At 37.5% G+C, this 25,872-nt stretch overlaps 1 protein-coding gene across 5 annotated transcripts in view; it reads left to right on the plus strand.

Moving 5' to 3' along the window:
* The window catches only part of SLC17A5 (solute carrier family 17 member 5), a 28,616-nt gene extending 5,352 nt beyond the window's left edge, over nucleotides 1–23,264 (plus strand). For 3 of the 5 annotated variants that reach the window (XM_030489915.1, XM_030489917.1, XM_030489919.1), the window contains exons 3-11: nucleotides 945–1,178; nucleotides 1,674–1,761; nucleotides 4,447–4,533; nucleotides 5,762–5,880; nucleotides 6,757–6,915; nucleotides 7,438–7,570; nucleotides 9,261–9,408; nucleotides 14,779–14,869; nucleotides 16,625–18,378. In XM_030489915.1, coding sequence (XP_030345775.1) covers nucleotides 945–1,178; nucleotides 1,674–1,761; nucleotides 4,447–4,533; nucleotides 5,762–5,880; nucleotides 6,757–6,915; nucleotides 7,438–7,570; nucleotides 9,261–9,408; nucleotides 14,779–14,869; nucleotides 16,625–16,762 — 1,197 coding nt within the window. In that variant the 3' untranslated portion in view covers nucleotides 16,763–18,378. Of the gene's footprint in view, nucleotides 1–944; nucleotides 1,179–1,673; nucleotides 1,762–4,446; nucleotides 4,534–5,761; nucleotides 5,881–6,756; nucleotides 6,916–7,437; nucleotides 7,571–9,260; nucleotides 9,409–14,778; nucleotides 14,870–16,624; nucleotides 18,428–19,473 lie in introns of those variants that run through there. The other 2 variants (XR_003991896.1, XM_030489916.1) reach the window with 2 other exon arrangements.
* Nucleotides 23,265–25,872: the final 2,608 nt, after the last annotated feature.

The raw sequence follows: 25,872 nt of genomic DNA on the forward strand, positions 1-25,872 counted from the left end.
AAAACATAACAAACAAACCAAAAAAAACCCCAAATCACACACCAACCTTGTGAATTCCAACTTGCATAGATCTTATAACTGAAGCTTATTACTGAGCACTCTTACCATCTTCCTGCCTTCATTTTGTTTGCTTGTTTAGAGGTCATTTATTATTTATCCTGAGCAAATTATAACTGCAGACTTTATGGGAAGAAGATTCTGTCTCATCACTTCTGTGAAATATAAGCTGCTCACTTAGATGCCCATAAAATGGGACTTTTGGAAGAGATCCCAAACTTCAAAATCACTTTATTGGGGAACAGTTCATGTCTTTTTGCTGATTTCCTTTATAGCTTCAGTCTCTTTTATCTCAATCATCTTTGCTTTTATTTCTTTGTCTGCTAAACTCATCTTTCCTCTGTTGTGCTTTTCCCATTTGTCCACCTACCCTTGTGAGTCCTGTCCTTGGCTGTTCTCTTCCTTAATATTAAATTTAAGCATCTGCATTTCCATGTTTGCTTTTCTGTCCATAACTTTTCTGCAGGAAAAGCCGTTTTCTAGAGCATGACAGAATGTCCACACTGTGATACAGAAGTGAGATTCTCTCTCAAGCAGAGTGCATAGTCTGTACCTGTGTCTTCTAACCCAAGTTGCTTAGAACTCAGAATGGAATAACTGACCAAGCACTTACATTTCACGTTGTGACAATTTTCATACTTGGGCTAGATATGTCTGGACAGACTGTAAACTACCTGAATTATCTTTCAGCACAACTTCGATTGCAGTATAGATGTGTGTGGAGGAAGGAGACCCTAGGGAAGAGGCCATGAAAGATTTGTGATTTAGCTATAAAGAACTAAATAATGGATCAAAGTTACGTAAATATGTTCAGAAAAACTGCTGGTTTGAACTTACTGGCTTGCTTTCTCTTTCCCCTCCCTCCCCCACCCCCCTCCTTTTTTTAGGGAGAAAAATACTCTTGGGATGCTGATACTCAGGGATGGATCCTTGGTTCTTTTTTCTATGGCTATATCATTACTCAGATTCCAGGAGGATATCTTGCAAGCAAAATTGGAGGAAAGCTGTTGCTGGGGTTTGGCATCTTTGGCACCTCTGTATTCACCTTGCTCACTCCCCTAGCTGCAAATTTGGGAGTTGGCTACCTCATAGCTGTTAGAGCCTTGGAAGGACTGGGAGAGGTAATGCTTTATGTAACTTGAAAATGTATCTGAATGGTATATTAATAAACTGTAGTCATTAGACCCTGTGGGTGTCGGTGTGCTGGAGTAGTATAAGGATTTTTTTCATTTTAAATAGCTTAGTTTTATTTTTTCTTAATAACTAAAATGTTTGCCCTGTATTTGTCTTAAGCTATTTGAATAAGAAAAAGGTTTTATTTGTAAAGACGTTTGAGACAAAACCAGAGCTATCCCTCCTCATTTGTTAGAAACCAGGAGCTGAGAACAGTATTGTTTGTATTCTTGCAGCTTTTCCAGTATATACAGAATCAAAATCAGGAGAAATTAATTCTGCCTCCTTACTCTTATGCCTTGTACGCTTTTTAAAAGTGGTTTCTTACTAAACAAGTAACTACCATACTGTACTGCTTTTTAATGAAATATGCTTTGAAATATGCAAAGTTGAATGGGTTCTAAGATGGTTGCATTTCTACAGAATTAAATTTTGTTTTCTAGGGTGTTACCTTCCCAGCTATGCATTCAATGTGGTCTTCTTGGGCTCCTCCACTGGAACGCAGCAAGCTTCTTAGTATTTCATATGCAGGTGAGAAATTCCCACGCTGATAATGGGATTACACATTTTTACCGCAGTAACAGGGAGGATTGACTTAAATCGAAGGGATTTATATTGTAAATTTTAATTGGCATTTAATCTGGAAAGCATAACATTGAATTAAATCTTGCTTTGCATGCATTATGTTCGTTCATCCACGGCTTTTATAACCCTGAGAAAATGTATTGATCTGCAACTAAGTATAAACTTCAGTCTAACTTTTGTATAAAGTGCTGCAAGGAGTTACTGTGTAGGTCATTGATACAAGATACTATAAATAAAGGAGATTTAGTATTAGAAACAAAAGAGCTGGGGCAGAATCACAGGGTAGAGGTGTGTGTGGAGGAACTCAAGGAAGAAAATGTCTGAGGTTCCAGGTGTTGCTGCAAGAGCTTCTTGTCAGAGTCCAGTACTCCCTGACTAGATTCTTTTAGATATTCTATGCATGGAAGGTGTAATGTTTGATATCAGATTTACTTATTTGAAGATAGTTGATGTTACACGGGATTTTTGATTTAGCAGTGTGATACAAAATATACTGAAAGCATAATACAAATGTAAGCTAATGCTTAGCAAAATATAGCAATTGCAATATACGTTTGGGTTGAAGGCAGCTCAAGTCTCTTGTTTTCTTAGAAATTCTGTTGTTAGTCATTTAATTTTTACGCTGTGGGAATACCCACATATTCCCTCATGCTGGTCTGGCTGACCCAGGGAGACAGTCACACTTTTAATGAACTTGGGGAGAAACATTTATACCACCAGCTGATCCACTCAACTGAAATAGCTGTTTATCTAAGACAAAGGCCACCCTATGGTCCCCTTTGTATTGAGATGAAGCCTGCTTTCTTTGCAACAGCTGTGGTCAGCCACACCCTGCATTATTCCCTGAGCTTCATGGACCTATTGCTCTTGCACATCTCCAATGAGCCTTCATCTGTTTTAAGGGTTCATTGGTCAGTCACATTGTTCAATGCTGTATTTGTGGGGCAGGTAAAAAATATTGCTTTCTAAGTGTGCTATTCAAAATTGATAGTATTTCTCTGAGGGTGACAAATTTTGCATTCGTTTCATGAAATAATGGTTTGTTTTATGCTCATTAGTATTAATCCTGTTACAGTTCTCTTATTCAACTGGGTTTCATCAAAAAGACATGGCTATACCATGTAAACTGCGGCAATGGCTTCTCAAGCAGCTAAGCCGGTCTAGTGCCTCACTTGTGCCAACAGGAATGAAGCTTTAATCCTTTTTTTATTTCACATTTCCTCACTTTCCTCCTAGCCCAGTGTCTCATTCCTTCCTTTGTGCTATTTCAGGCACTCATCAGACCCTTCCATGAGCCACTTCAACACACATACTGCAGAAGAAAGCTTTTTCTTTTTCTTTTCTTTTTTTCTTCTTTTTTGTATGTGTTCTGCCTTATTATTGAACAAAATCTGCTTTGAAAGTCTTCATGTGAGAGGCAGCACAGAAGTTAAACAGAGAGCACAGAGTTGGGATTGACATCTACTGTATTTAACCATTGGGAGCTTTTGAACTGTCCTATTGTAACTTGTGAAACTATATGTTAATGTACTAGTGAGTCGAACCTGTGGCCTTGAAGGGCCAATAGTTAGCAGTCATGGATGGATAAGGCATCTTGTGTAAACTTAGCTGAGTGTTTCCTTTTCCCCACATTTTTATGGTTGGTAGTCATGTGGTCTGTGGTTTACTTAGTCATGATCATGTTGATTTTCTGAGAGAACATATGATTGAGGTTGTATTTGGTTGTTATTTTGATTTACATTTAACGTAACATATGTGGTTTTGTTGTTTGTGGTTGAAGCTCTCTTCCTTAAATAATCATTATTGTTTCCATGAAGATGGAATCTAGGCAGGCAATATATCAAAATAATCTAATGTTTTCTGAGTTGAGATCAGGTTTGGAGAAGTGACCCTATAACTAACATTAAGAGACAAGGTCTACTATTTGTCAACAGTAGAGCTCCTAAGTATGTAAATAATGTGAATTGAGTTTCTCATTTAGATTTGGGGAGGCAGAAGACCTGCCATCCTTTGCAAAAGGTATCTTGAATTATAAATTCAGGATTAGTTCTTTCCTGCTTTTGGCTTGTATCTGAACTGGAATCTGCTCATCTTTCCCTTTTTCCTTTCTTGATTCTATACCCCGGCGAATTCAGGGACCATGGGGTTTGCATCCATATAACCAGCAGATTCCTTCTGGATCTTGTTTCTAGCATTCCTGTTTCTGTGGAGCTAGTAGGAGTTGTGAGAAATGCAGATTTCAAGTCAGAATATTATTCCCCTCCAAGTCCTTACTTATACTGTGATCAGTGCTCTCTTGTTTTTCAGCAATGCCAGTTGCATTGGTTTGGATGTACTAGAACCATCACTTTATTGGAGAAGAATGTGCCAGGAATGTCTGTCTTACTGCTTTTTGCTTGTAGTTTTGGATGCTTAGGGCTTTGTGTCTCTTTTTACCTGGAGCTGCCAAAGCATCTTCTTGTGCCTGTATTTCTTTACGGTGAAATGGCAGCCCTCTAGTGGTGGTAACTATTTCTCTTCTGCATGATTAATTACGGAAATAGGAAAAAACTGTGAAATGCCACTTAGCTTTAGGGGTCTATAGGAAATGTGATTATTGTTTTTCCACTTTGTTTTGCTTTCTACTGATAGGTGCACAGCTGGGAACTGTTGTCTCTCTGCCACTATCTGGTTTAATTTGCTACTATATGAACTGGATTTATGTGTTTTACATATTTGGTAAGTGTTGGGGTTTTTTTTAATTATTAAAAGTACAATTCATATTCTTTTTGAAAAGCATGGCATATTACAAAACTTACTTTAAGTTTTAAAATGTTTTTGGCATGTAGGGTTGCTATTTTATTCCTCCTGGTAAATTAGAGATATTTAAAGCTAAGTAGATTCCTGTGTGTGGCTTTGTAAACCTTGCTTCCAATGAGCAAAGCTGTCTCTGAGTTGGACAAAAGCTGGCATAAGCCAAATGCTCTTAACTCTCCCACCACTTGGAAATAAGAGGCTGAAATTTCTTATTTGAAGTGTGAAATTGAGTTAATAACTTTAATCCCAGGAACAAACTTATACTGTGAATGAAAGAACATGTGAAAAGTTACTGCTGCTTTAAATGGAAATCGTGTGGAAAATCTCTCTAGCAGAGAAGGAAGGAATGTCCAAAATGCAAGGCATAGCATATTTACTGTGAGTTATGTTCTAGAAGAAGCTTTAACACAGAAAATACTTCCTAACACTATGTCATATGTAACTGATGCTTTTTATAGGTCTATTTACATGTCTGAGCCATTTCGTATTCTGCGTGGGGATGGGAGGATCAGAATAAAAGAGAAGGATTACACTTTTCTCAATAAAACCACCTCAATTTTTGTATAAATAAAAAGGGTTCAGAACAAAGAATTGGACAAAATGAAATAAGTTACAATGTTATAGTTATGTAAAAGTACAGTTGATTTGGGCCAACTATTGAAAGATACCTTTTTCAAGTGACAGTACTGGGGTTGGCTTAAAAAAGAGAAAGAGGATTGGTACATTAGTTAAGCTGTATGTAGTCATATTCTGTGTATGTGCACAAAGCATTTTTTGTGATTAAACTTAATATGATTTTTTATTTCCTCTGGGTGAGCCATATCCTTTGTAGCTGTTCAATGTGACTGATAAAAATACAACATGGATGTGTATGCAACTTTCTTGCTGTATGAGGCACTTCCAAGTGGAAAGGAAAAAAACCCAAACACACACAAAAAACAGCTTTAGTGCTCTTTGTTGTTTATTGCCTCTAAATGTGCATTGTTAACCCACTTTGGGGAACTACAGCTATAAGTAGATATAAAAATACTATTCATTAAAATGAGGGTATTTGGAAAAAAGACTTCAAATGATCTGAGAGTGTTAATCACCCGATATGATTGCTTGTGTTTTCATTTCTATCTCTTCACCCATCTTTTCCCAACAATAGGTGCACTTGGCGTACTGTGGTGGTTCTTCTGGATGTGGTTGGTTAGCGATACACCAGAAACTCACAGGAGCATTTCACATGCTGAAAGAGAATATATACTCTCTTCTCTAAAAGATCAGGTACAGCATTTTGGCATAGTCATACTTACCAAAGTAAAAGCACAAACCACTAATATTGTCATTAGTGTCATGCTCTGTTGATGTCTAGAAAAACATCCTAAATTTCAGATAGAGGCAGAATTTGTCAAACAAAAAATTAAAAATATAGTGCAGTTGCAGAAGTGAGAAACAATTGGTAATCAAACAAAGCATTTATAATAATGTCTTTTGTCACAGACATTGTTGTGATGCTTTTTAAATAAAAAGTTCAAGTCTACCATTTCTTTTTAAATTAAATCCAGACTTGTATACTGTCTTTAAACTTTACAACACAACATTTTACAAGTTTTTTTTCCCTCCATGTGTCTTCTAGAGTAAGAAAGAGACTACTGTTCATGGAGAAAACATTTTTCTAAATGCTTATGATCCAGTTCCTAAAGTGTGCATAAGAGTTTATTCCTGTAACTGGGGATATGTATATACAAACTGTGAGGCTGTCTGAGAGACCAGAGTTAATATCTAGGATTGACTAGGAAAGATTCAGCTAAATGAACACGTGAGGGGTGACTTTAAATAATCAATCATTTATAGTAAAAGCAGGAGGCAACAGATCTCAACAAGGGAAGGCATACTTTTTGAAACTCTAATTACAAAATGTAATAGCACATGGTTTACTTTGCAATAGTAAACAGAGCAGTAACATACATTCAGTGAGAACTGAACACAGTAAATCACTGCTGATGAGTCTCAGTTGATAGATACAAGTCATTTTATGTCCTTCAGAATGAATTGTCAACATAGATTTGGGTAGGATCAAAACACTATATTTAGCAAATGTTCATATCAATGTCCTGATAACGTTGTTTTTTCCTTGTTTCTCTGCCTTCTGCTTGCTAGCTTTCTACACGGAAATCTGTTCCCTGGAGACCTATACTGGAGTCTCTTCCACTCTGGGCTATCGTTGTGGCACACTTCTCTTATAATTGGACTTTCTACACGCTACTTACACTCTTGCCCACATACATGAAGGAGATCCTGCGGTTTGATGCACAGGAGGTAAGATAAATAAAAATGATCACTTTCTTCTGAATTAAAGAAATCAAGTAATAGAGATCTTCCATGCTGTTTAGAATAGAGGAACCTGTTTAAGAACTGTGGAATGTAAATACGTAGCTGGGAAATGGTAAAATAAATCCCCACAATTAAGAAGATGCATTGAAAATGTTGCTTGCCTTGTAATTTCCTTTTTTTTTTTTTTCCCAGGACTTATTTGACATTTAGCTTAATGCTAGCTTTTGAGTTCAATTTTCTGGTTGAAGATGCATGTTACCTGTTTTTAACTGCTCTGATTTAAAACAGTAACCATAAAAATGTTTTTCTCTATTATATGGTTTGTATGATTGCTTCAGATTTTTATAGCTTGTTTTATGATTTCTGAAACAATATCTACTATTACTTTGCACACTCATAAAGGAGAACATTTCCAGTTGAAGAAGAAAACTAAGGAAATCATTGGGCAAATGGCATTTTTTAAAGTATTTCAGTGTTTTAACTGTCTTTTATTTGTCTCCTGAACAGAATGGGTTTTTGTCTGCCCTACCTTATTTTGGCTGCTGGTTATGTATAATTCTGTCTGGGCAAATTGCTGATTACTTACGGCAAAACCAGAACTTGTCCACTGTTTGTGTCCGCAAATGTTTTACCCTAATAGGTAGGTGCAAGTATCACCTCTGTTTGGAATATGTCATAGTATCAATCTGAAAAAAATGAAGGGTTTGGGAAAGTAGTGTGACATTCTGCTGTGAGGTTAGGCACGATTGTGCATGGCTTAAGAGGAGCAGCTTTATTTATATGTTAATTTGCCAAGAGTAAATATTTTTCCATTAAAAAGTACACCTTTTGGATAAGAGAACAGTAAGAAATTACCAAAAGCTTTGTTCAGGTCAAGAGACATCATTTTTACGAGCAAACTGATTAAATAAATGGTCAGGTAGAATCACCATTAAAGTGGTGATAATTGCTTGACAGAATGATACGTTATAAATGGCTTTCTCAAACTGAGACAAGATATTGTTCTGCATAAGCCTATTCCCAGCCCTGTGGTGTTCAGTGTTTTGTTTATTAAAGACTTAAGTAACTGAATAAGAATACACTTGCAAAATTTACAGTTGCTACCAGGGTAGGAAGACCAAATAGAATCCAAAATGGTCTTGACTAATTGGGAGGAGAGATAATCTGAAGTCATCAAGAAATCAACAGGATCAGGTTATTAATGAATACAGAAAAAATACTGTATTTAGGAAGGAGAAGTTGATTGCTGATTAAAAGAGGGAGCGGGGAAAGAAGGAAAATAAAAGAGATTGGGCACAGGATCCATGCAAGTTGTAGCCTGCTTTATGTATGCCCATCCATGCTGCCTTCTCAATTCTGCTGATTCAGTTGTTTGCTTTAAAGCAGCTCTTATAATATGTTCTGAAGCTTTTTTCTTTTTTTTTTTTTTTTTTTAATATTTATTTATTTATTTTAAGCCTACACAACTCTGGTGATCCAGTTTACTGCAGAGCCTTACACCTGAGTATGTACAACTGAGGGAGACACAAGCTGTTGTGTTAGGAAAAGCAGGACTTAAGTTGGCTTCATCAACAAAAGCGTATCCTTGGAGCTGTTTGAGGAGATCACGATGGAGTCATGTAAATAGGCTGTGGTACTAGGAAGTGGGTACCAAAGCTCACTGCAGACAGGAAGCAGCATGCATTAGCTCATGATGGCTGCTAAGCTGTTTCCAGTACTTGGTGTAGCATCTCTAAAGCTAGCCTGGATTTTCTAAATTGTACAGCAGGCTCCAGGATAGATATTACCAGATGTTCAGATCTTGTAAATGTGTAATAAAACTCATTCTAGAATATGCCTGCAGGAGAAATATGCATATATATATATGTGTGTATTTGTATGAACTCTTACAGCTCTACTTTATTATGATCTGCAGAAATCAGGGTTTGTTCCTGAAATATGGAGAGTTAAATGGGGATAATTTCTTTGCAGTGCACTGTTCACCTACCAGTGTCAGTGTGGCTTCTATTATTTTTCTAATAATAAATAAATTTTGTAAAGTCACTTTAAGTATCTTTGAATTGTGTTATTTTTATTTTTTTTAATCTAGTTGAAGTTTGGTTTTTTGCAGCTAGACTGGGATTTTTCTGGTCTGGTTACTCCTGAGGCAGTAAAAGGCTTGACAACCCATCTGCTCTTCCTTACAGGCCCACTGTAAGGCATGTAGTGCAGTGCTGGATTCTGTACACTAGGTGGTGGTGGAACTTGCATAGAAAATGCATACACAGCTTGGAGCCTCTTAACGTGTCTCACGTTAACTGTCCATTGATTTTAAGATTTCTGTCTTAAAGGAATGATTGGACCTGCAGTGTTCTTAGTAGCAGCTGGATTCATAGGTTGCAACTATGCACTGGCTGTTGCATTCGTGACCATATCAACAACACTAGGAGGATTTTGTACATCTGGCTACAGCATAAACCATCTGGACATAGCACCTTCGTAAGTATTGGTGAAGCTATTTTTAGTGCACACGATACATTTATGACCATGGTGGTTTGTTTTTTTTATTGCTGGGGTGCCTGGAGAGTTAGCTGTGGGCCATGTGCTGTACAGACCTGGAATGGAAACACTGACAGTGATTCAGGCTTACAGTATTAAGCAAAAAGTGCAAGTTTGGCAGAGGGTATGACATGAACAACAGTTTAGGATAATTAAATTTTGGATCCTGCAATAATAAATTATATAGTTCCTGTAATTATATTTACTAGATTTTTGTGCTATTTGATTCATCATCTTTATAGGACAGTGTCATTGGAACAGCATGATACAATTAAATTTTCCACTCTTATATTTTTCCATCAGAGACATCAAGCTTTAGCATGAATGTTACCATATTTAACCACTGTGGTAAAGGTAAATTATTCGTATTTGAAAAACATTCTATACACTGGTATTAAAACCTTGTTAGAAGTAGGTGACCTGCTATCAGTAGGTAACATTGTTCTTAAATGACGAACTTTTAAGAATGGAAAGTTAGACTTCAGTCTGTAATTTCTCCAATGTATTACAAATGCAGAATCTGACAGATCGCTCAGTTTCGTGAAGAGCATGGATGTATGTGTAATCTTTTGAAAGTCCACAAAAGCATTCTTTCTACTAATAAAAGTAAAAGCATACTTTGCACTTTACACTTCACTTTGTCATTCATTTACCTGTTTGCAGTAGCAAATGACTTAGAAGTTATTTGATCCTGCTGATATGTATTCTGTAGTAAGGTGTAAAATGAAAAGAGTTTAAGTGTAAGTGAAGAGGGGAAAAAAACATTTTGTAGAAATGTTACTTACAAAAAAAATTCTTAAGATCTGGACAACTAATATGGAAGACCTCAGGTCCAAATTGAAGATGATATCCAGGCTTTGGAAATTGGAAGAATGGTGGTCATGTCCACACTGATTTACAAGTTTTGACTTAAAAGATGGATATTGAATAGTGGCAGCCCAATTAATCTTGGCAGGTGAGATTAGGCAGCAAGCAAGGGGAAGGTGTCAATGGCCAGCTATACAAAGCTTGTACTATGACCTGAATATGAAAGCGTCTGTGATGGACTTTATTTTAAATCAAGTAGAACTACAAATTTAGAAAATGTAGTTGAAGTGGTGCATCTGGAGGTATTATGGGCCATTATACAACTTCTGTTTCAAGCTTAGCTTTGCAGAACTACAACATTTAGTTTCCTAGAAATCTCAAATGTTGGCTAAGAATTGGAGTTATTCATTTTTATGTCTCTGTGTTAAAAAATAGAAAACATAAGCATTAATGTCAAAAGACATTACTACTGTAAGTTACTTAATGGCAGAACTTGGGTATCTGTGTAGTTTTCATTTGCTTCTTTTTCTCTGTGCATCAGAAGCTAGTCTTTTTGTCATTGTATTAATATTCCCCTGCACAGGACCTTTTCTTCACTCAGTGCACAGAATGGATCCCACTCTAGAAATGACTGAGCACTGTACTGAGAGGGAGACTGGCATTCATTCATTAAGTCCAAGCTTAAACATCTCATCTGAGAAAATAATGTTGGATCCAGTGAAACTAATTGAGGCCTAGCTGATTTATTGCTTGGTTTTGTATGCCTCTTCAAACTGTTAAGTTCTGGTTTGCAAAAATGGTATTACTCAAAGTGCAGACAGAAGTCAGTGGAGCTGTGCTTTGAATATATGAATACTGCTGTTAACTGCTCTTGAAATGAGATCCTGAGGATCTCAAATCAAGCATCTGGTAGGCACATACATTCTCAGCCTATATTTAAATTTCATATCTATAGGCTGGGTTTCACCTTGTCACTCCCATCTCTCAAGAGTGTTGTGAAAATAAACTAATATTGTGAAGAGTTGTACTGGAAGCATTTGGAATTATTAGAATTCTATTTGCAACAGCTGAATAGTATGCAGAAAGCAAGGCTTGGGTCCGTGCATTGAGCAAGGGAAGTGAAACAAAATATTAAATGGTGCTCATTAAGTGAGTACAATTCATCCTGTCCACTGAGCGCAAGGGAGCTGTCACAGGAAAAAGGAAATCATGTAACTGCCTCTGTGAGGCACATGCACGAGGTACTTCTGTATGCAGCTGATGGCTGAGGTTTCCAGAACTAGGACATTGTGTATGTTTTCTAATTTGAGAGAGACTTCACTCTGCATTACTAATGTGTTTATTTCAAGGGCCAATTTGCATGTGACGGCATAAAGAATGTTTTAGGTGTTGAAAAAAAGCACAAGAATCATGTGGCATGCTGCTGATACACGTCAGCAGGCATAATTAGATTCACCACATGCACTGCTGCTGGTCCCTCTGACCAAATCCCACTCTATTCTTCCTACCCTCGACAAAGTCCTGCTTTTGTTCCCTTCGCATTTAAACCAGACAAGTTCCTCTAACTGTGCTTTCCTCTCAGATAGGCTGAAGGGAGCATACTGATTACGAGTGCAGGAGGGGCAGGTGTCTGGCCGATAGCTCAGGAACTTTGGCCCGGCATTGCCTCTAGAGGTGAATGGCTGCATGAGAGGAAAAACTTTCCTGGATGGGAACGTGGTCAGGGTAGATGCTGTTTTTATTGAAATCAGCAATTCTCTATTCAGCACATGCACCCTTTAATTCAGAGTAAATCTGTCCAAATGGAGACAGAGAAAGAAAAGGGCATGTCCTTGTAACAAAGGTCATAGGAAAAAAATTCTTGAAATACTGATATACAAAAACATCTAAGAGAGGAAAAAGACTTCCCTCCCCTCCTCCCCACCCCCACCCGCTGCCCTTAACTTTTTGTCACTGTCAGAACTTTGTTGGATGAAATAGTCAAGACAGACATTCACAATTTCAAGGAAATGCTTGACATAGTTGTAGAAATCTGAAAATGGGGTCTGCATAAAATTGGGAAGGAAACTTCTGGTAAGAGTTTACCCAGAGCTGCTTCTTTTTTTTTTTTTTTTTTTTTTTAATTTACTGAAAGATATTAAAGTAACCAGAAGTGTTTCCAAGCAGTTTCAAAATGCACTTAAACGCCTTTTTTAATTGGCTATAAGTGTGTTGACTAGAATAGCAATGTCCCTTGTTGCTACTAAAATTTGCATTATACCAAAGAAATAATGATCATATTCATAGAAAAAAGTGAATGACAATACTGATACTGAAGGACAAACAATATGTGCTATGTGCTGTTTGGTTTCTAATGTGTAATTATAATACCATCAGTGTATTGAATTGGGGGGAGGGAGAGGCTGGGAGAGAGACAAGATTGTTCATGTGGGGAGAATGTATTCTATTCTAGCTCGTCAGATCTACATCAGTATGTTGCCATGATTACAATTTTTAGTACTGCTGTTACCATGAGCTCTCGTAATATTCCCATGGCTCCTGTTATACACTGAACACTTCACATACGTCTCACACTGTTTTTTTCACTCTTGATTTTACTACTTAACTGCTCTGCAAGTCGATTTTTATTTGGCTATCCCCACTATGCCATAAGAGCCTGACCAACAGCTTACTCTTGGTCTTGCTCTACAGACATGTCACTTTTTGCTTTCCCGTTTCATATGGAAGTCTCCACTGTGCTGAGGGAGTGGCATAGCAGTTATCTGCATCAAACAGCGAGTGTTATCAAGAATGCAACTGATGTCAGAAACACTGGGCATAACCAGAGGCATTTAGCCAGCAATTGGTTGCCAGAGATCTTTGGCGTCCAGGGAACCTATTAAACTATGTTTAGTTTTTAAAGTGTATTTTATCAGTGTTGTAGTGTTTAAACATGTTGAAGACAAAATGCATTTGGTTCTACCTAAAGGTTTTAAATGGAGTTTTGCTATAAGTGCTTCTCTTCCTAAGGGAAAATTTTACACTTTCACGTTCAGCTTCATGAGGGTCTATTCATTCTTAAACACTTTCCAAGAAAAGATGACTACATGCTATGTTTATAAAAAATACAGATCATTTTAATTAAGGCATTGAAGCTCAGTCTAAAATACATTGCCACGCTTTAAACTGATATGTAGTATTGACCTTCAGGAAGAAAATCAGGGCAGGACTAGATAATTGATTCTCTTAGGGGGAAGAAAAAAAAAAATACGTGTTTCTCTGATATTATTGGACTGGATATACATATAACAACCTTTTGTAACAATGCTGTATTGTTGAATTCTCATGTTTTGGTAAATGTCAAAGCTATACATCTCTCTTTCAAGATTAAATTATACCGGTAAGGACATAATTTCACTCTGCTAAACAGCCTAAAATGATCATTGGGAGATAACTCCTTTCTCCTATGCTAAACTGCAACTATTAGTATTTTGTATGATTCTTCAGCCAGCAAATCTGCCTTGAAAATCTGAAATGCAGGGATTTGTGCTCTAGTGGTTGGAAGGTCGAGCTTTGCTGTAGAACGTCTAGCTCTTATTTCTCTTCAGTCTCTCTCACAAGTCTGCACTTGTGGTACAGTTTCAAACTTTTGGTATTGCAACACGCTTATGAGAGAGATTTTTAATTACCTAGAGATGAGGTGCTGAGACTCAGATATTAAGCAAGTTACCAGCTTTTCCCAGCAAGTTTTTATGGCTGCTGGTGCATATGCATGCACATGTGTGTGATAGAGCAACATGTTCATGGAACAGGAAGCTTCAGAATGGAGCTGCAAGAATGGCAACTGGCAGAACTGGTAAAGTCAGACCCATTTCCCATTGGCCTTGACCCAGAGAAAGCTGAAGGGAAGCACTGCCGCAGCATTCTGAACTCAGGTCTTTGGAACATACAATCTGTAGTGTAAGTGGGGATATCCATCCCCGCTGGTGATATTGTCTTCTTGAAGGATGCTTTTTAGCAGTAATACCTGAACAGACTCTTATTGTTGCAAAACAGCGCTCCATCAAACTCCTTCAAGGCATGCAATGTTTCTTTTCTAACTTCTTCAATGGATTCATTCCAGATAGTTTGGTTGTGGCTTAGCGGAGGGGATGTGGGTTTGGGTTAAGGATCCTGAGCAAAGCCATGAGTAATTTAAGTTAAATTCCATAACTAGCCACTGGAAAATTGAGATGTGTAGAATCATAGATTCATTGAGGTTGGAAAGGGTCTTTAAGGCCATTGAGTCCAATCATTAACCTAACATTGCTAAGTCCACCACTAAACCGTGTCCCTAAAAATGTATGTACTAAGTTGTCAGCGAGTTGTTACTAGAATAAAAGCAAGCCATTCCCAGTGGGATATGTGTGTTTTAATTTGTCTGCATGGTCAAGCTGAGGCCTATGTTATCAGGTTAGGCAAAATTGTTTCCATGACTGATAAGCCAGATAAGTTAATAAGCAGCGGTAACAATTTATCTTGCAGGTATGCTGGAATTCTCCTTGGGATCACAAATACTTTTGCTACTATCCCAGGAATGGTGGGGCCAGTTATTGCCAAGAACCTCACTCATAATGTAAGTCTGCTTACTATTTTTTTCAGTTGTTTTACTTTTATCTCCATTGAATGGGAATTCTGTCTTCTCAAGTCTGGAGATCTTTTCATTTCTTCTAAGTGAAATCTGTGTTATACATATGGATCATACTGTTCCGTTGTTGTGAATGACTTGATTCCTAGCCTTTATTCTTCTGATTCTGACAAGGAAAATACAGGTAAAATTGAAGACCTGTACGGGACTTCGGAACTGTAGTGACTTGCCCCTTATATTGTCTAGGAATAAAATGAATATGCTTCTATCATGGTAAAACTGTTAAAATGCAAACTAGATGAGACAGTTGTGGGATTATTTTAGCAAATTCAGACAAGTTCTTACTTGTGTTTTTTAAAATCAGGCTCTTAGATGAGGTGTTGAGTTGTAAGGTCAGCATTTTTCAGATGAGAAACTAGATTCAAATGTGTGGGTTTTATAATGCATCCCTTTGTATGCATGTTACAGGATTAGGACATTCTAAGCTGTGTAAGCTCTCTTTACTATGAGGGTGGTGAGGCACTGGCACAAGGAGGCTGTGGCTGCCCCATCCCTGGCAGTGCTCAAGGCCAGGTTGGACGGGGCTTTGAGCAACCTGCTCTAGTGGAAGGTGTCCCTGCCCATGGCAGAGGGGTTGGAATTAGATCTTTAAGGTCCCTTCCAACCCAGCCCATTCTATGATTAGTATCACAAGACACCTAATTTGAACAGTTTTATATTTGACTTCCAAGATGGTTTAGTTGAAGGGTGATTTGGAGCAGGAAAATTTTTTTTTTTTTTTTTTTTAATCAACTATATGAATTATTCTGAAATCTTTTAAGAAAGGAAGATAGGAGAAGTAAGTTTATTGATACAGTTGAATTTTTGGAGTTGGTGATCACTTCAGTGATTTCTTTAAAAATAATATGGAAAAAGTCATCGATACATGAATTCTCAAACAAATTAGTTCTTCTAGACATCTTAAGAAATGGGATATTTGGTTTTTTGGTTGGTTAGTTGGTTTGTGTTTTTATTCTATATTAATGCACTGTTCTGGTATTACTCTAGTTTTTGTAGTTAGGTTAATTACAGATTTGTTACAGTAGTCATCAAATTAACCCTCCAACCTCACCATCCCTCCTCCTCCCAAAAAAATACCAAAAAAACCCCAACCAAACAAAACAAAAACCAAAAACCCAACAACTTAAGACATCTACAGATATTAACTCTTTATTTGCTACCTTTGTCTTAAGGCCTTTCTTAAATAACAGATTTTAGAGGATTCCTCTTGAAATCCGAGAAAAGATAGCTACCTTGTTTGAGCTAAAAAGCTTATCACTCTGGAATATCCACACAGTAGTCATTAAGAACAGCTTACTGCATAGTGCAGAGCACTTCAGCTCGTGGATTACCTGACTTGAAAGCAAGGTAGTGTTTCCATTTACAGTAACATTCTCCGAGTTTGTGTAGTCTTTGTGCAAATGTGATTTTTGATATGAACGTTCTGTATCTGAGATGAAAAACTGATCCAAATAGTCTAATGCAATTCTGATAGGACTGTGTAAGATGTATTATTAAACTGAAGTTGACTATGCTGCTGATTTGATCTTTTATGTTTACAATGCTTTTATGTTGCTATGAAATCATGCTGAATAACATTACATTTAAATAGGCAAAGCATGTAGTGTCAGTTTAGAAATTACTTTTTCTTGAGTGTAGAGCTGCAATTGACTGCTTTTTTTTTTTCTTTTCCCCTTTTGACAGAATACTGTGGGAGAATGGCAGACTGTTTTCTATATTGCTGCTTCTATTAATCTATTTGGAGCAATTTTCTTTGCATTATTTGGAAGTGGAGAAGTTCAGGACTGGGCAGTCAGTGGATATCACTTCCATAGAAACTGAAGGTGACATTGAAATACCAAAGTTGTGCTAAAACCCAATGTGCTAGAATTATGGGACCGGAAAAGTGCCTTCCCTACTGGTGCCTAGGAGTCTTCAGTGCTTTTCAGTTAAACTATTTTATCTGTGTATCTTTTGTAATGAAAATAATTTGACAGCGTATGTGTGCTATTTCCTAATGAGAAACTACTTGGATTAAATATAAGAGTTTCATGCTAGGACTTGATATCAAATATATGATCAGAGACAACCTTTTAAATCTCTGTGCTAGGCTCCAATTCTTTCCAGTTTTTAATTAATATTTTCTGGATTAATGTGTAGGCAGATGTTTGCTGATACTGAAATGAGAGGAAAAAGCAAAGTGATTATGTAGCACTGTAAGAAGGAATGGCATGCAAAGAATTGTACCCAAAAAAACTGTTTCGACTTTCATTGTGGTTTTTTGCTGGTTTTGGATAGGTTTTTTGCTGTTTAAAAGTCTAGAAGAGCTCTAGTTTTCTACAGTCTTTTATAATGCTTTTTTGTCAGGGTTTTAATTGATTAACGCACAAGGTTTCAATATATAAACATTCCCTGTTCTGTGACTACAGCTTCACAACTCATACAGAGCAATAAGGAAGTAGAAGATACTGTTGTGACTGACAGAATATGTGTTACTACCGTGCTCTGTGATGTAGGTTTTTTAAATAGGCCTCATTTTTATTCATCTGTGCAAGAAAAAGCAGTGCAACTCTGTGGTTTAAATCTAGGCAGCGTGCAAGAGTGAACTAGAAATAGAGTATCTGCATGCTTAAAATAACTTTCAGTTTGTCAGGGGTTTTCTTGTCTGTCTAAATTAACATAGTGGAATTCTTTCTTCTTGCATGTAGATATATTTGTCAGCTTATCAGTGTAAATGCAATAAAATAAGGCCAGGGTAGGGAACAATGAGGAAAACCAGTTCTCTAACAGCCTTGGTTGTTAGTCAAGTAAAAGTAGAGTAGAAAAGAACTAGTGCAATGACCTGATGCTGTTAATCTCCTATCGACACAGAATTTGACACTCGAGTATCCTTTACACGATATGCAATTAAATGCCACACAGTAGAAAACAGAGGTTTTGTTAAAAACAAATGGCTGAATAATCTTGTGGTCACAAAGCAAAGGAAAATTCCTGTGCCAGAGATTCCTGGATTGGAGCAACTAGGTAAAAAGAAAAATCACTGGGCTCTGGGTTTTTCATTTACTACCAATCCAAAGAAAAGCCCAGTATGAAAGCTGCTCCAGTGGAGCCTACCTTCCTTCATTTCTAGGAAATGGCATCTGCCTCTTCTTTTTAGCTTTAAGAGCCATTTTTGACGTTCCTTGAAGTGTCATGTTCTCTGATGGTGGAACTGTCTTTAAATCTGCGTTTGTGTCTGCAGCATTTCTGCAATAACCAGTGTGAAGTTCAGATTAAACTAAGAGTTGCTCAATGGGAGTATGTTAAAGCTACATTGTGTCTTTAGTGTTTCCACAATAAATGTAATTAATATTTACATGTGCATGTGTTGTTGAAAATGGCAATCTCCCTGAAGTTAGAACACCATTCTCAAAAGTATGGTGAACAAGACTGGGGACTGGATTAAGGGATGATTAATATTTTCCTGGAAAATTACCTGCTTCAGAACTTTCTTGCCTAGCTTTGCAGGTGAGTACTATCTTCCACTTGACACTCTATGAAAAGGAATAATTTCATTTTGTGTTTACATGAATTTATACTCTTTCAGTAGCCTTGGTTAAAAAGGGGGGAGGGGGAGCTAAAACAAATTTTAAAAAAGCTTCTGGATATAGATAAAATTAAGTTATGACTTTGCTTTTCTAGAGATCATGAGCCATGATCTTTATGTACAGGGTTGCTATTTCGCCTGTTCTGAAGTTAGAAACTTCAGCTTCCCACGCTTTTAGTCTTTTCTTTTAAAATAATTCTGTTAAATATCAAAATTAAAAAAATAGATGTTAGGGAGTAGATGCAGTAGAAGTGAGTGTAGACTTTCACATGTATGACTGAAATGATCCTGAACTAGATTCAGTTAAAATTGAATCAATTTTAGGCATATCTGCAACTGAGCAGCCTAGAAATTTTAGACCTGGATACTAGATTTTTTTTTTTTCTGGCTCATCTAATACACCATTAATCCTATTTTTTTAATCCTGTTTTTTTAATCCTTTTTAACACTTAAAAAGTAACTTTTAAGTGAGCTTGGAAAGTGGGACTGAAAAAAATTGATAAAATCCTTATTTTGTTTCTAGACAACAGACTAATTAACTCAGTAGTACAGAACTATTTCCAATGTTATTCTAGAAAGTATCAAAACATAGGATGGCATTCTTGCTCTTGATTCAGTGAGGCTCTTAACACTTAACAAACAAGAAAACCTGCCAAAACATTTAAGTTTTACCTTTCTGCATCGTGTTTACAAAAAGCAAAATCTGTAGGAAAAAGCTATTAAAATATTTTCTGCTACTTATGGTACTGTTTCTATTGCATTGCCATGTTCCTGTTTGCACAGCTCTCTTTGATCTCTTCAAAAACGTTTCTCATATTCTGTATTGTCAGAAGTAGCAAGGGGTTTGAGTACTGCTCGTCTCAATCCACCTTTGTGACACAGGACAAAATTTGAGCAGGTATTTTGTGGTTACTGTTTTCCTGAAACAGTCCTGTGATTGTTATGTTTTGCTGCATTTCTTTAACAGGTATGCCAGAGTAAGAAGTTGTGCTCTCTGTTCCATCAAGAACCCTCTAATATGAGGATATGCACCTGGAATGAGGGAAGTAGGTTCAAATTTATATTTCACCCATTTCAGAGCAGGAGTTGAACCTCTGCTTTGGGAACATGTCTTAGTGTTGCCAGGTATTTTTAAGTGCATTCTCCTCAATGTCTCCTTCTGACACAGTTCTGCTTAAAAATTTTTTGTTTGTTTTTGAACATTCAGTGCAAAGTTCTACCAATATTAGTAACAGAGATGGAATAACTCTTTGCAGAATAACCTACAGCATGTGACATGGGTGTTGACCTGAGATGTAAGCCATGGTCTTTTACAGCCTGGAAGAGTGCCTTCATCATGCTTTTCAGAAGATGGAAGGCCACAGAGTAATGGTTGTGTTTCTCAGTTCACTATTTCTTTGTTCCAAAGATACCAACTGTCAATCATGCACCTTAAAAAATCTGAAGTATTTGACACCCAAAAATATGAGTTAACTTGTGTAGGCTTTTTTAATGCTAAACTAGTGAAGGTTTATATAACTTTTCATAATGTGTAGGCACCCATGCATACTGCTTTCCCAGTTACATGTTCCTCTGTAACTGGTAATGACTGTATTTGCTATGTGAAAGGGTCATCTTAGTTCATTTCCCAGACACCGAATTGTTCCCATGATGTGTCTCTCTCTCTGGCTTCTCCTCTCAATCACTTATTGACTTAATTGCCAATTTCTCCTCTTCCAATGTCTGGGAATGTTTGATTCCATGCTAAATTAACCTTTAACAGGTCTTCCAATATTTTTAGCATTTGTCAGGAAAGAAAGCTGTGGGTGTGGAGGCCTACACATTACAAAGATAAGTGAGACAAAGTTCATAAGGAAAGGTAATGTCTTCTGGTAGATCACTTGAAGCATCTGGGGAAGAGAGACATGCTTTTAAATTTCAAGCCTCTTTTACATTATGAGCTCAACCATCATAACTAAAACACTGCTGTTGTGTTTTGTAAGCTGTTACAGTGAATGGCATCTCCCATTTCTCTTGTGTACCTGTATCTCAAGAAGTCAAATCAAACAAAAGAGGTCAAAATGATTCTCGCTCAAACTCTAGTTGGCTGGCCAAATCCTTTTCTGATACCTGTCAGTAAAGATGCTGTCTCTGTAAGTACAAGGGCACTGGCCTGAGCTGTTATACTGAAGAAAATATGTCTGACTTGGAGCTAAGAGAAAGATATAATTCGAGGTGAATGATTTGGTATTAACACATTTTGCTATTACTGTGCCCACTGGGAGGAAGCCACCATGGTTGCACTAGTGTATTCACTAGCAGTGAAGTAGGTAATCCTGAAGATAAAAAGAGGATCTTGTGGGGATAACTACTTATAGAGAAGTTGGTTAGCCTCATGTTGGCCTCTTTTATATGAGGAAGTATGAGCAATTTTTTATAAATGCATTTGTTTAATCTAACAAATCAGACTGTACTAGAGTCAACTCAAAGTTTTGCTTCACTCATATAACAGGTATTAATATATCTACAGTTCTGTATCTAATGGACTATGTGTTTATAATTCTGAAAAATAGCTTAAGAAAGCGTTCATTTATTTACACTTTATGTGATGGTACATATAGTCTGTTGCAGAAGTAATTCTTGCCATGTTTAATGCAGGAGTAAAACAGTGAGTTTAAATTTATTTTAATTTCTTACCCTCTGCCCAGCAGCGTTGCCTGTAGCTCCAGTAACTGTTTTATATCAGGGTGTTAGTTATTAACGCTTCATAAGATTCAAATAGCCAGAAAAAGAACTACAGGAAGACACCAGCAGTTATTTAAATCCAAGTTGCATGGCAAATGGAGGAGGTAGCACACAAAAGCATGCCAGACCATAAAAAACCTGCTACCTTGAGTGAGAAACTGGAAATCCTTCCCATTAAATCACCATTGCAACCTTCCTACTTCTCCTCCTCCATAAAGCTGCCATAATGGTGGTTGGTCATACATTTTAAACTAAAACTACATCTAAATGATTCAAATCTGTGACATAACAATCAAGTGTTTATTGTGTGTAAAACCATTGATCGAACTTAGTACTTGGTTATTTCTAAGAAGCTCCAATACACATCTGGCCAGTGTAGTTCTTGAGTCATAACTCAGTCCAGTGAAAATTGCATTTCTTTGAGAAAAGTTATTTCCACGTGAAATTTTAACTGTTTGGGCTTATCAGTCAAGCAGTGCTGCCCTAAGAGTTGCATGCGTTATTTTAGAGAAGTAATTTTCCTTATTCTGTGTAAGCTCTAAACATTCTGAGTTGATTTTTGTTTCTCAGTAGACTATGTAATAAGATTACACAGTGACAGAGTTCAGGCCTGGATCAGACACAAAACGTGAAAACTCAGGTAGCAGAGTAATTAAATAGAAGGTTCAGATTTTCAAGTGATTGCAAATTAACTTTAGAATAATAGTAACTTTGCTCTTATTGCAACATCACCTGTACAAGGTTGCAATACACTGCAAGAGAGGGTGCCTGGGAGTTGCCGAAGGCATAGCAATAGAAGGAGATTGTGGCTTATTAAGCCAAAATTCTGTTTGCCTTCCCCTCCCTTTACAGGACAGCCATTTGCTATAGGGTAGAGCTGAGTGAAGAGTGGTAATAGCCTTTCATAAAGTGTTCTTGGAAGGAAATTTCATGAAAAGAATTTCTTAAAATCGTTTTTGTAATATACAGAAGTTTCCATATGGCTGCTTCAGAATAGGAAATGAATATATCAGTTTTTCTGGTCTTTTCCTAAATTAAATTCCATTGTAGACACTTAATAAGCTTAGCTCAGCCATACTTAGATATGGTCGTGTTTTCTGATGGAAAACATGGTTCTGTTGATGTTTCTCTGACTACCTCTTCTGCTGAAGCGTTCTAGCAGTAAATGACTAATCTTCTATTTCTGAATCATCTTACTAGCTGAGAAGACTTAATAGATGAGGAGTCAGAGCCCTGACCATCTGGGCTTCACAGAGAACAAGAAGCGACAAGTGCCTTTGGTATCTATAAGCTTAAACAGTCTCTGCTGAAGGAGTAAAAAAAAAAGGTTTTCCGTATATTCATTAAAGGAAATTAAACAAGAATCCCACAACAACTGATAATTTGTAAACAAATTAGGGAAAAATACAATATTCTAAAAAAATCACAGGGAGTTTTTGCAATAGTATGACAATATAAAGAGAATCATTGATGTGGCTGTCCTTAAAAGGAAAGTGAAATGGAGTATATTTTGCAGGTCAATTCAAGACTGGCACTGCCTGTCAGTATTTAAGAAGCATTTGGGCAGTGCCCTTAATAATTTGCTTAAACTTCTGGTCAGCCCTGAAGCAGTCAGGCAGTTAGACTAGATGATCATTGTAGGTCCCTTCCAACTGAAATATTCTATTCTAAGACCTAAGATTGCTACTCCCACTGAACATTAAGTAGCTCTAATGCTATTATTTAAGCAAAACCACTTCAACTGCCTTTTGCATGAAGGGACAGGAGGAGAGATGGGGAGAGGAAAAAGGAAAGGAGGGCACTTCTTTCAGTAAAGTCAAAAAATTTCTGTCTTCTGAATGATCTTAAAATTAAACTGTATGAATATACAAAATGTCACTAAGTGAAATTTGGTTTTGACTTGACTGACTTATGACGCTTTCAAATTTGCATGCTATGTGTGGTCAGCGTATCTTGCATAGTTGTTTTTGTTCAGCTGGGAAAGTATGTAATAAGTTCAAGGGGAGGATGATTTCTGCTGTCCAGTAGAAAAGAGGTAATAATATGTTGCTCTGTTCAGATAGGATGAAAAATAAAGCCTGTAGCAATTATAGAGGAATTAATTATTTGCCACAGTCTGATTTGCCGTCAAGTCTCTGTCATTACCTTCATGATAACTGGCATGTGTTTTGCAAGCACTGCTTCTACAGTCAGCAGGTCTGATTAAGGGTCTGAGACTGAAGATGAAGGGGTTTTTAAAATATCCATAACTGGGTAACTAGTTCAACTGTAAGTTGAACTATAAATTCATTTGGAATGGCTATGGAAAGGCTTAGTTTCTCATCTGAAATGTTGTTTAGTTAGTGCAGTCTTTGTCTCTTTTCTTTCAGTTTTAGAGATGTGCATATTTTGGAATCTGCTTCCAGTGCAGTTACGTTAATATTTTCTGCTATGAAAATAGCTTCCGCTTTAGCTTAAAAGCCCTTGTGTGGAAAGAATGAGAAATCAAGATATTTGAATTGTTAATACATAGCTGGTAGAATTGCTAAGCATTTCTGCATGGTTTTGAAAGAAGAGAAAATTGACAAATACAAGATGTACATAGCATAAAGAAGGATCACATTGTGGAAGCATATTCACACAGGGATAGTGGTGGTAATTTAACATCTCTCCATAGATTCATGCTGATGCCAGTGGCACTTTAAGTAGCTATTGAGGGCTAAGCATCTGCTAAAATATTTTGCTGTAGTATGACCTAAAGCCAAATCCACAAAGGAGATGGCATGTGGCAAAACTGTGTTGTCATTCCTGACTAGTAAAGTACATGTTGCCAGCAACAGAACCCAGAGTTCTCTGTCACAGGCCCAAACTCTCCATCCCATGGGAGAAGTGGGCTTGAATTCCCGCAGGGAAAGGGTGGAAATCAGCCTTGTTCCCCATTCTATCACGTTCGGGGGTGGGGGGCGGGTGGCATTAAATAATCAGCACTTACTCCCTGTTTTAAGAGAAAACGGGCAGCTTTTTTTGTGAACAGCCCACCTCATCAGTCCTGTAATCGTCAGGAGCTGACAAGGACTGCATGATGTTTGTAGAGTTGTGAAAGGTTGAGAAAGAAAACAGGGGTACCAAGCAGCTGTGTATCAAAGGTCTGTGTTAGCTGCCTGTGTGCAGCCAGCACCTTTAATGTAAAAGGTGCTGGACATGCAGTGCACAGAACTGTCTCTAGAGCTGGGCAGCAGCTGAGGCTTTGAGTACCCCAAAATATTTGCAAAATGTGTTCACTCAAGCTTAGATGTAATAGATATCTGTAACTTTGCATGCACTGCTACATTCTTGGGATTCAGATTATCTCTTCTTACTGAAACAGGCTGTGAAAATCAATCCACAGCAGTCTTCTTCAATCAGTCTAAGAACACACTAAAATCACAACTCGCAGAACCTGTGATTCCTCCCCCCAGCTCTCCTCTTAACGGGGACCTAACTTCAAAGGTTACTTTTGACCATTGAAATACCAACTGTATTAAACAAGCGGTCAAAATGCAAGCAACCAGTTTGAATTGCTGGAATTGAAGTATAAGCAGCTGGCTTCACTTCTAACTGAGGATCTAATGGTAAAAAAAAAAAAAAGGCAACAGACCAAAACAAAATTCCAAACTAAATCCATCTGTCTGCTTCTGCTCAATGAAAGTTAAATAGTAAGTGTGTCACTTTGAAGCCCACATGAAAGTTTCACTGTTCAGAGAATGTGCAGCCTGTACAAACACACTTTTACAAAGGCAGATGTCTTCCTGCAGGAGGAAAAAATAAATCTCTCTACAGGTTTCCTCTTCCTTTGTGCCTGTTTTAATTCTTCTGAATCACAAAATATGACGCAAAATCACAACCACATGTGCAGATGGATGGTTAATAGGCAGCTTCTGTTGTTGTGAGGAGGCTTCTGTTTGACTTGTGTCTTTTCAGCTGAGTCATGAAGTATAACTGTGCGGTTGTACATTTCTTTGTCTCAGTGCACCAGGCAAGGAGGCTGCTGTTCAGAGCAGCTATCTCTGGCAGCGAGGAAACACAAAAGCAGGGATTTATAGTGCGGATTTAGAGTGCGTAGCAGGGCAGTGCTGAGCTGGTGCATGCTTCTGCAACAATGGGGAGCCATGGCAGGCTTCTGCCCTAGCACGGCTGTCCTCAGCCAGCACCCCTCTCCTACCAGCCACCCAGCAGGCAGTTCACACACATGTAGGAGAAGGCACAGAGGACAGTATAGATAAGGCAGTATAAGGATTCAAGGCAATCAAGGATTCCTGTATTCAAGGAGAGTTTCTCATGAAGTGTCGATCCTTCAAAAATCTCAAGATCAGCAAGTGAATTAGCTCAGTCAATAACAATTACTTATTTTCACTTTTTGCCTTTAGTGCACTTGATTTTGATCTGAGAACTTCTCTTAAAGAAATGGACCAAACCTTCCCAATAGGCCTCAGTCATGCCCCGAAGTATCTCCTGAAGCCCCCCCGCCCCCTCATGCAGTTTGTTTGAAATCAGTGTCTCCAGTAATTGTGTCCTGGAGCCTTTGCTTTAAATGAAAATGGCTTCTTGTTGAACTCTAACCCTTATTATCGTCCTCAAAAAGAAAGAGGCCCAGTGGCAGTTCTGTGCCTGTGAAGCTTTGAGT

The sequence above is a fragment of the Strigops habroptila genome, chromosome 6 (genome assembly GCF_004027225.2).
Source record: "Strigops habroptila isolate Jane chromosome 6, bStrHab1.2.pri, whole genome shotgun sequence".
Lineage (NCBI taxonomy): Eukaryota > Metazoa > Chordata > Aves > Psittaciformes > Psittacidae > Strigops > Strigops habroptila.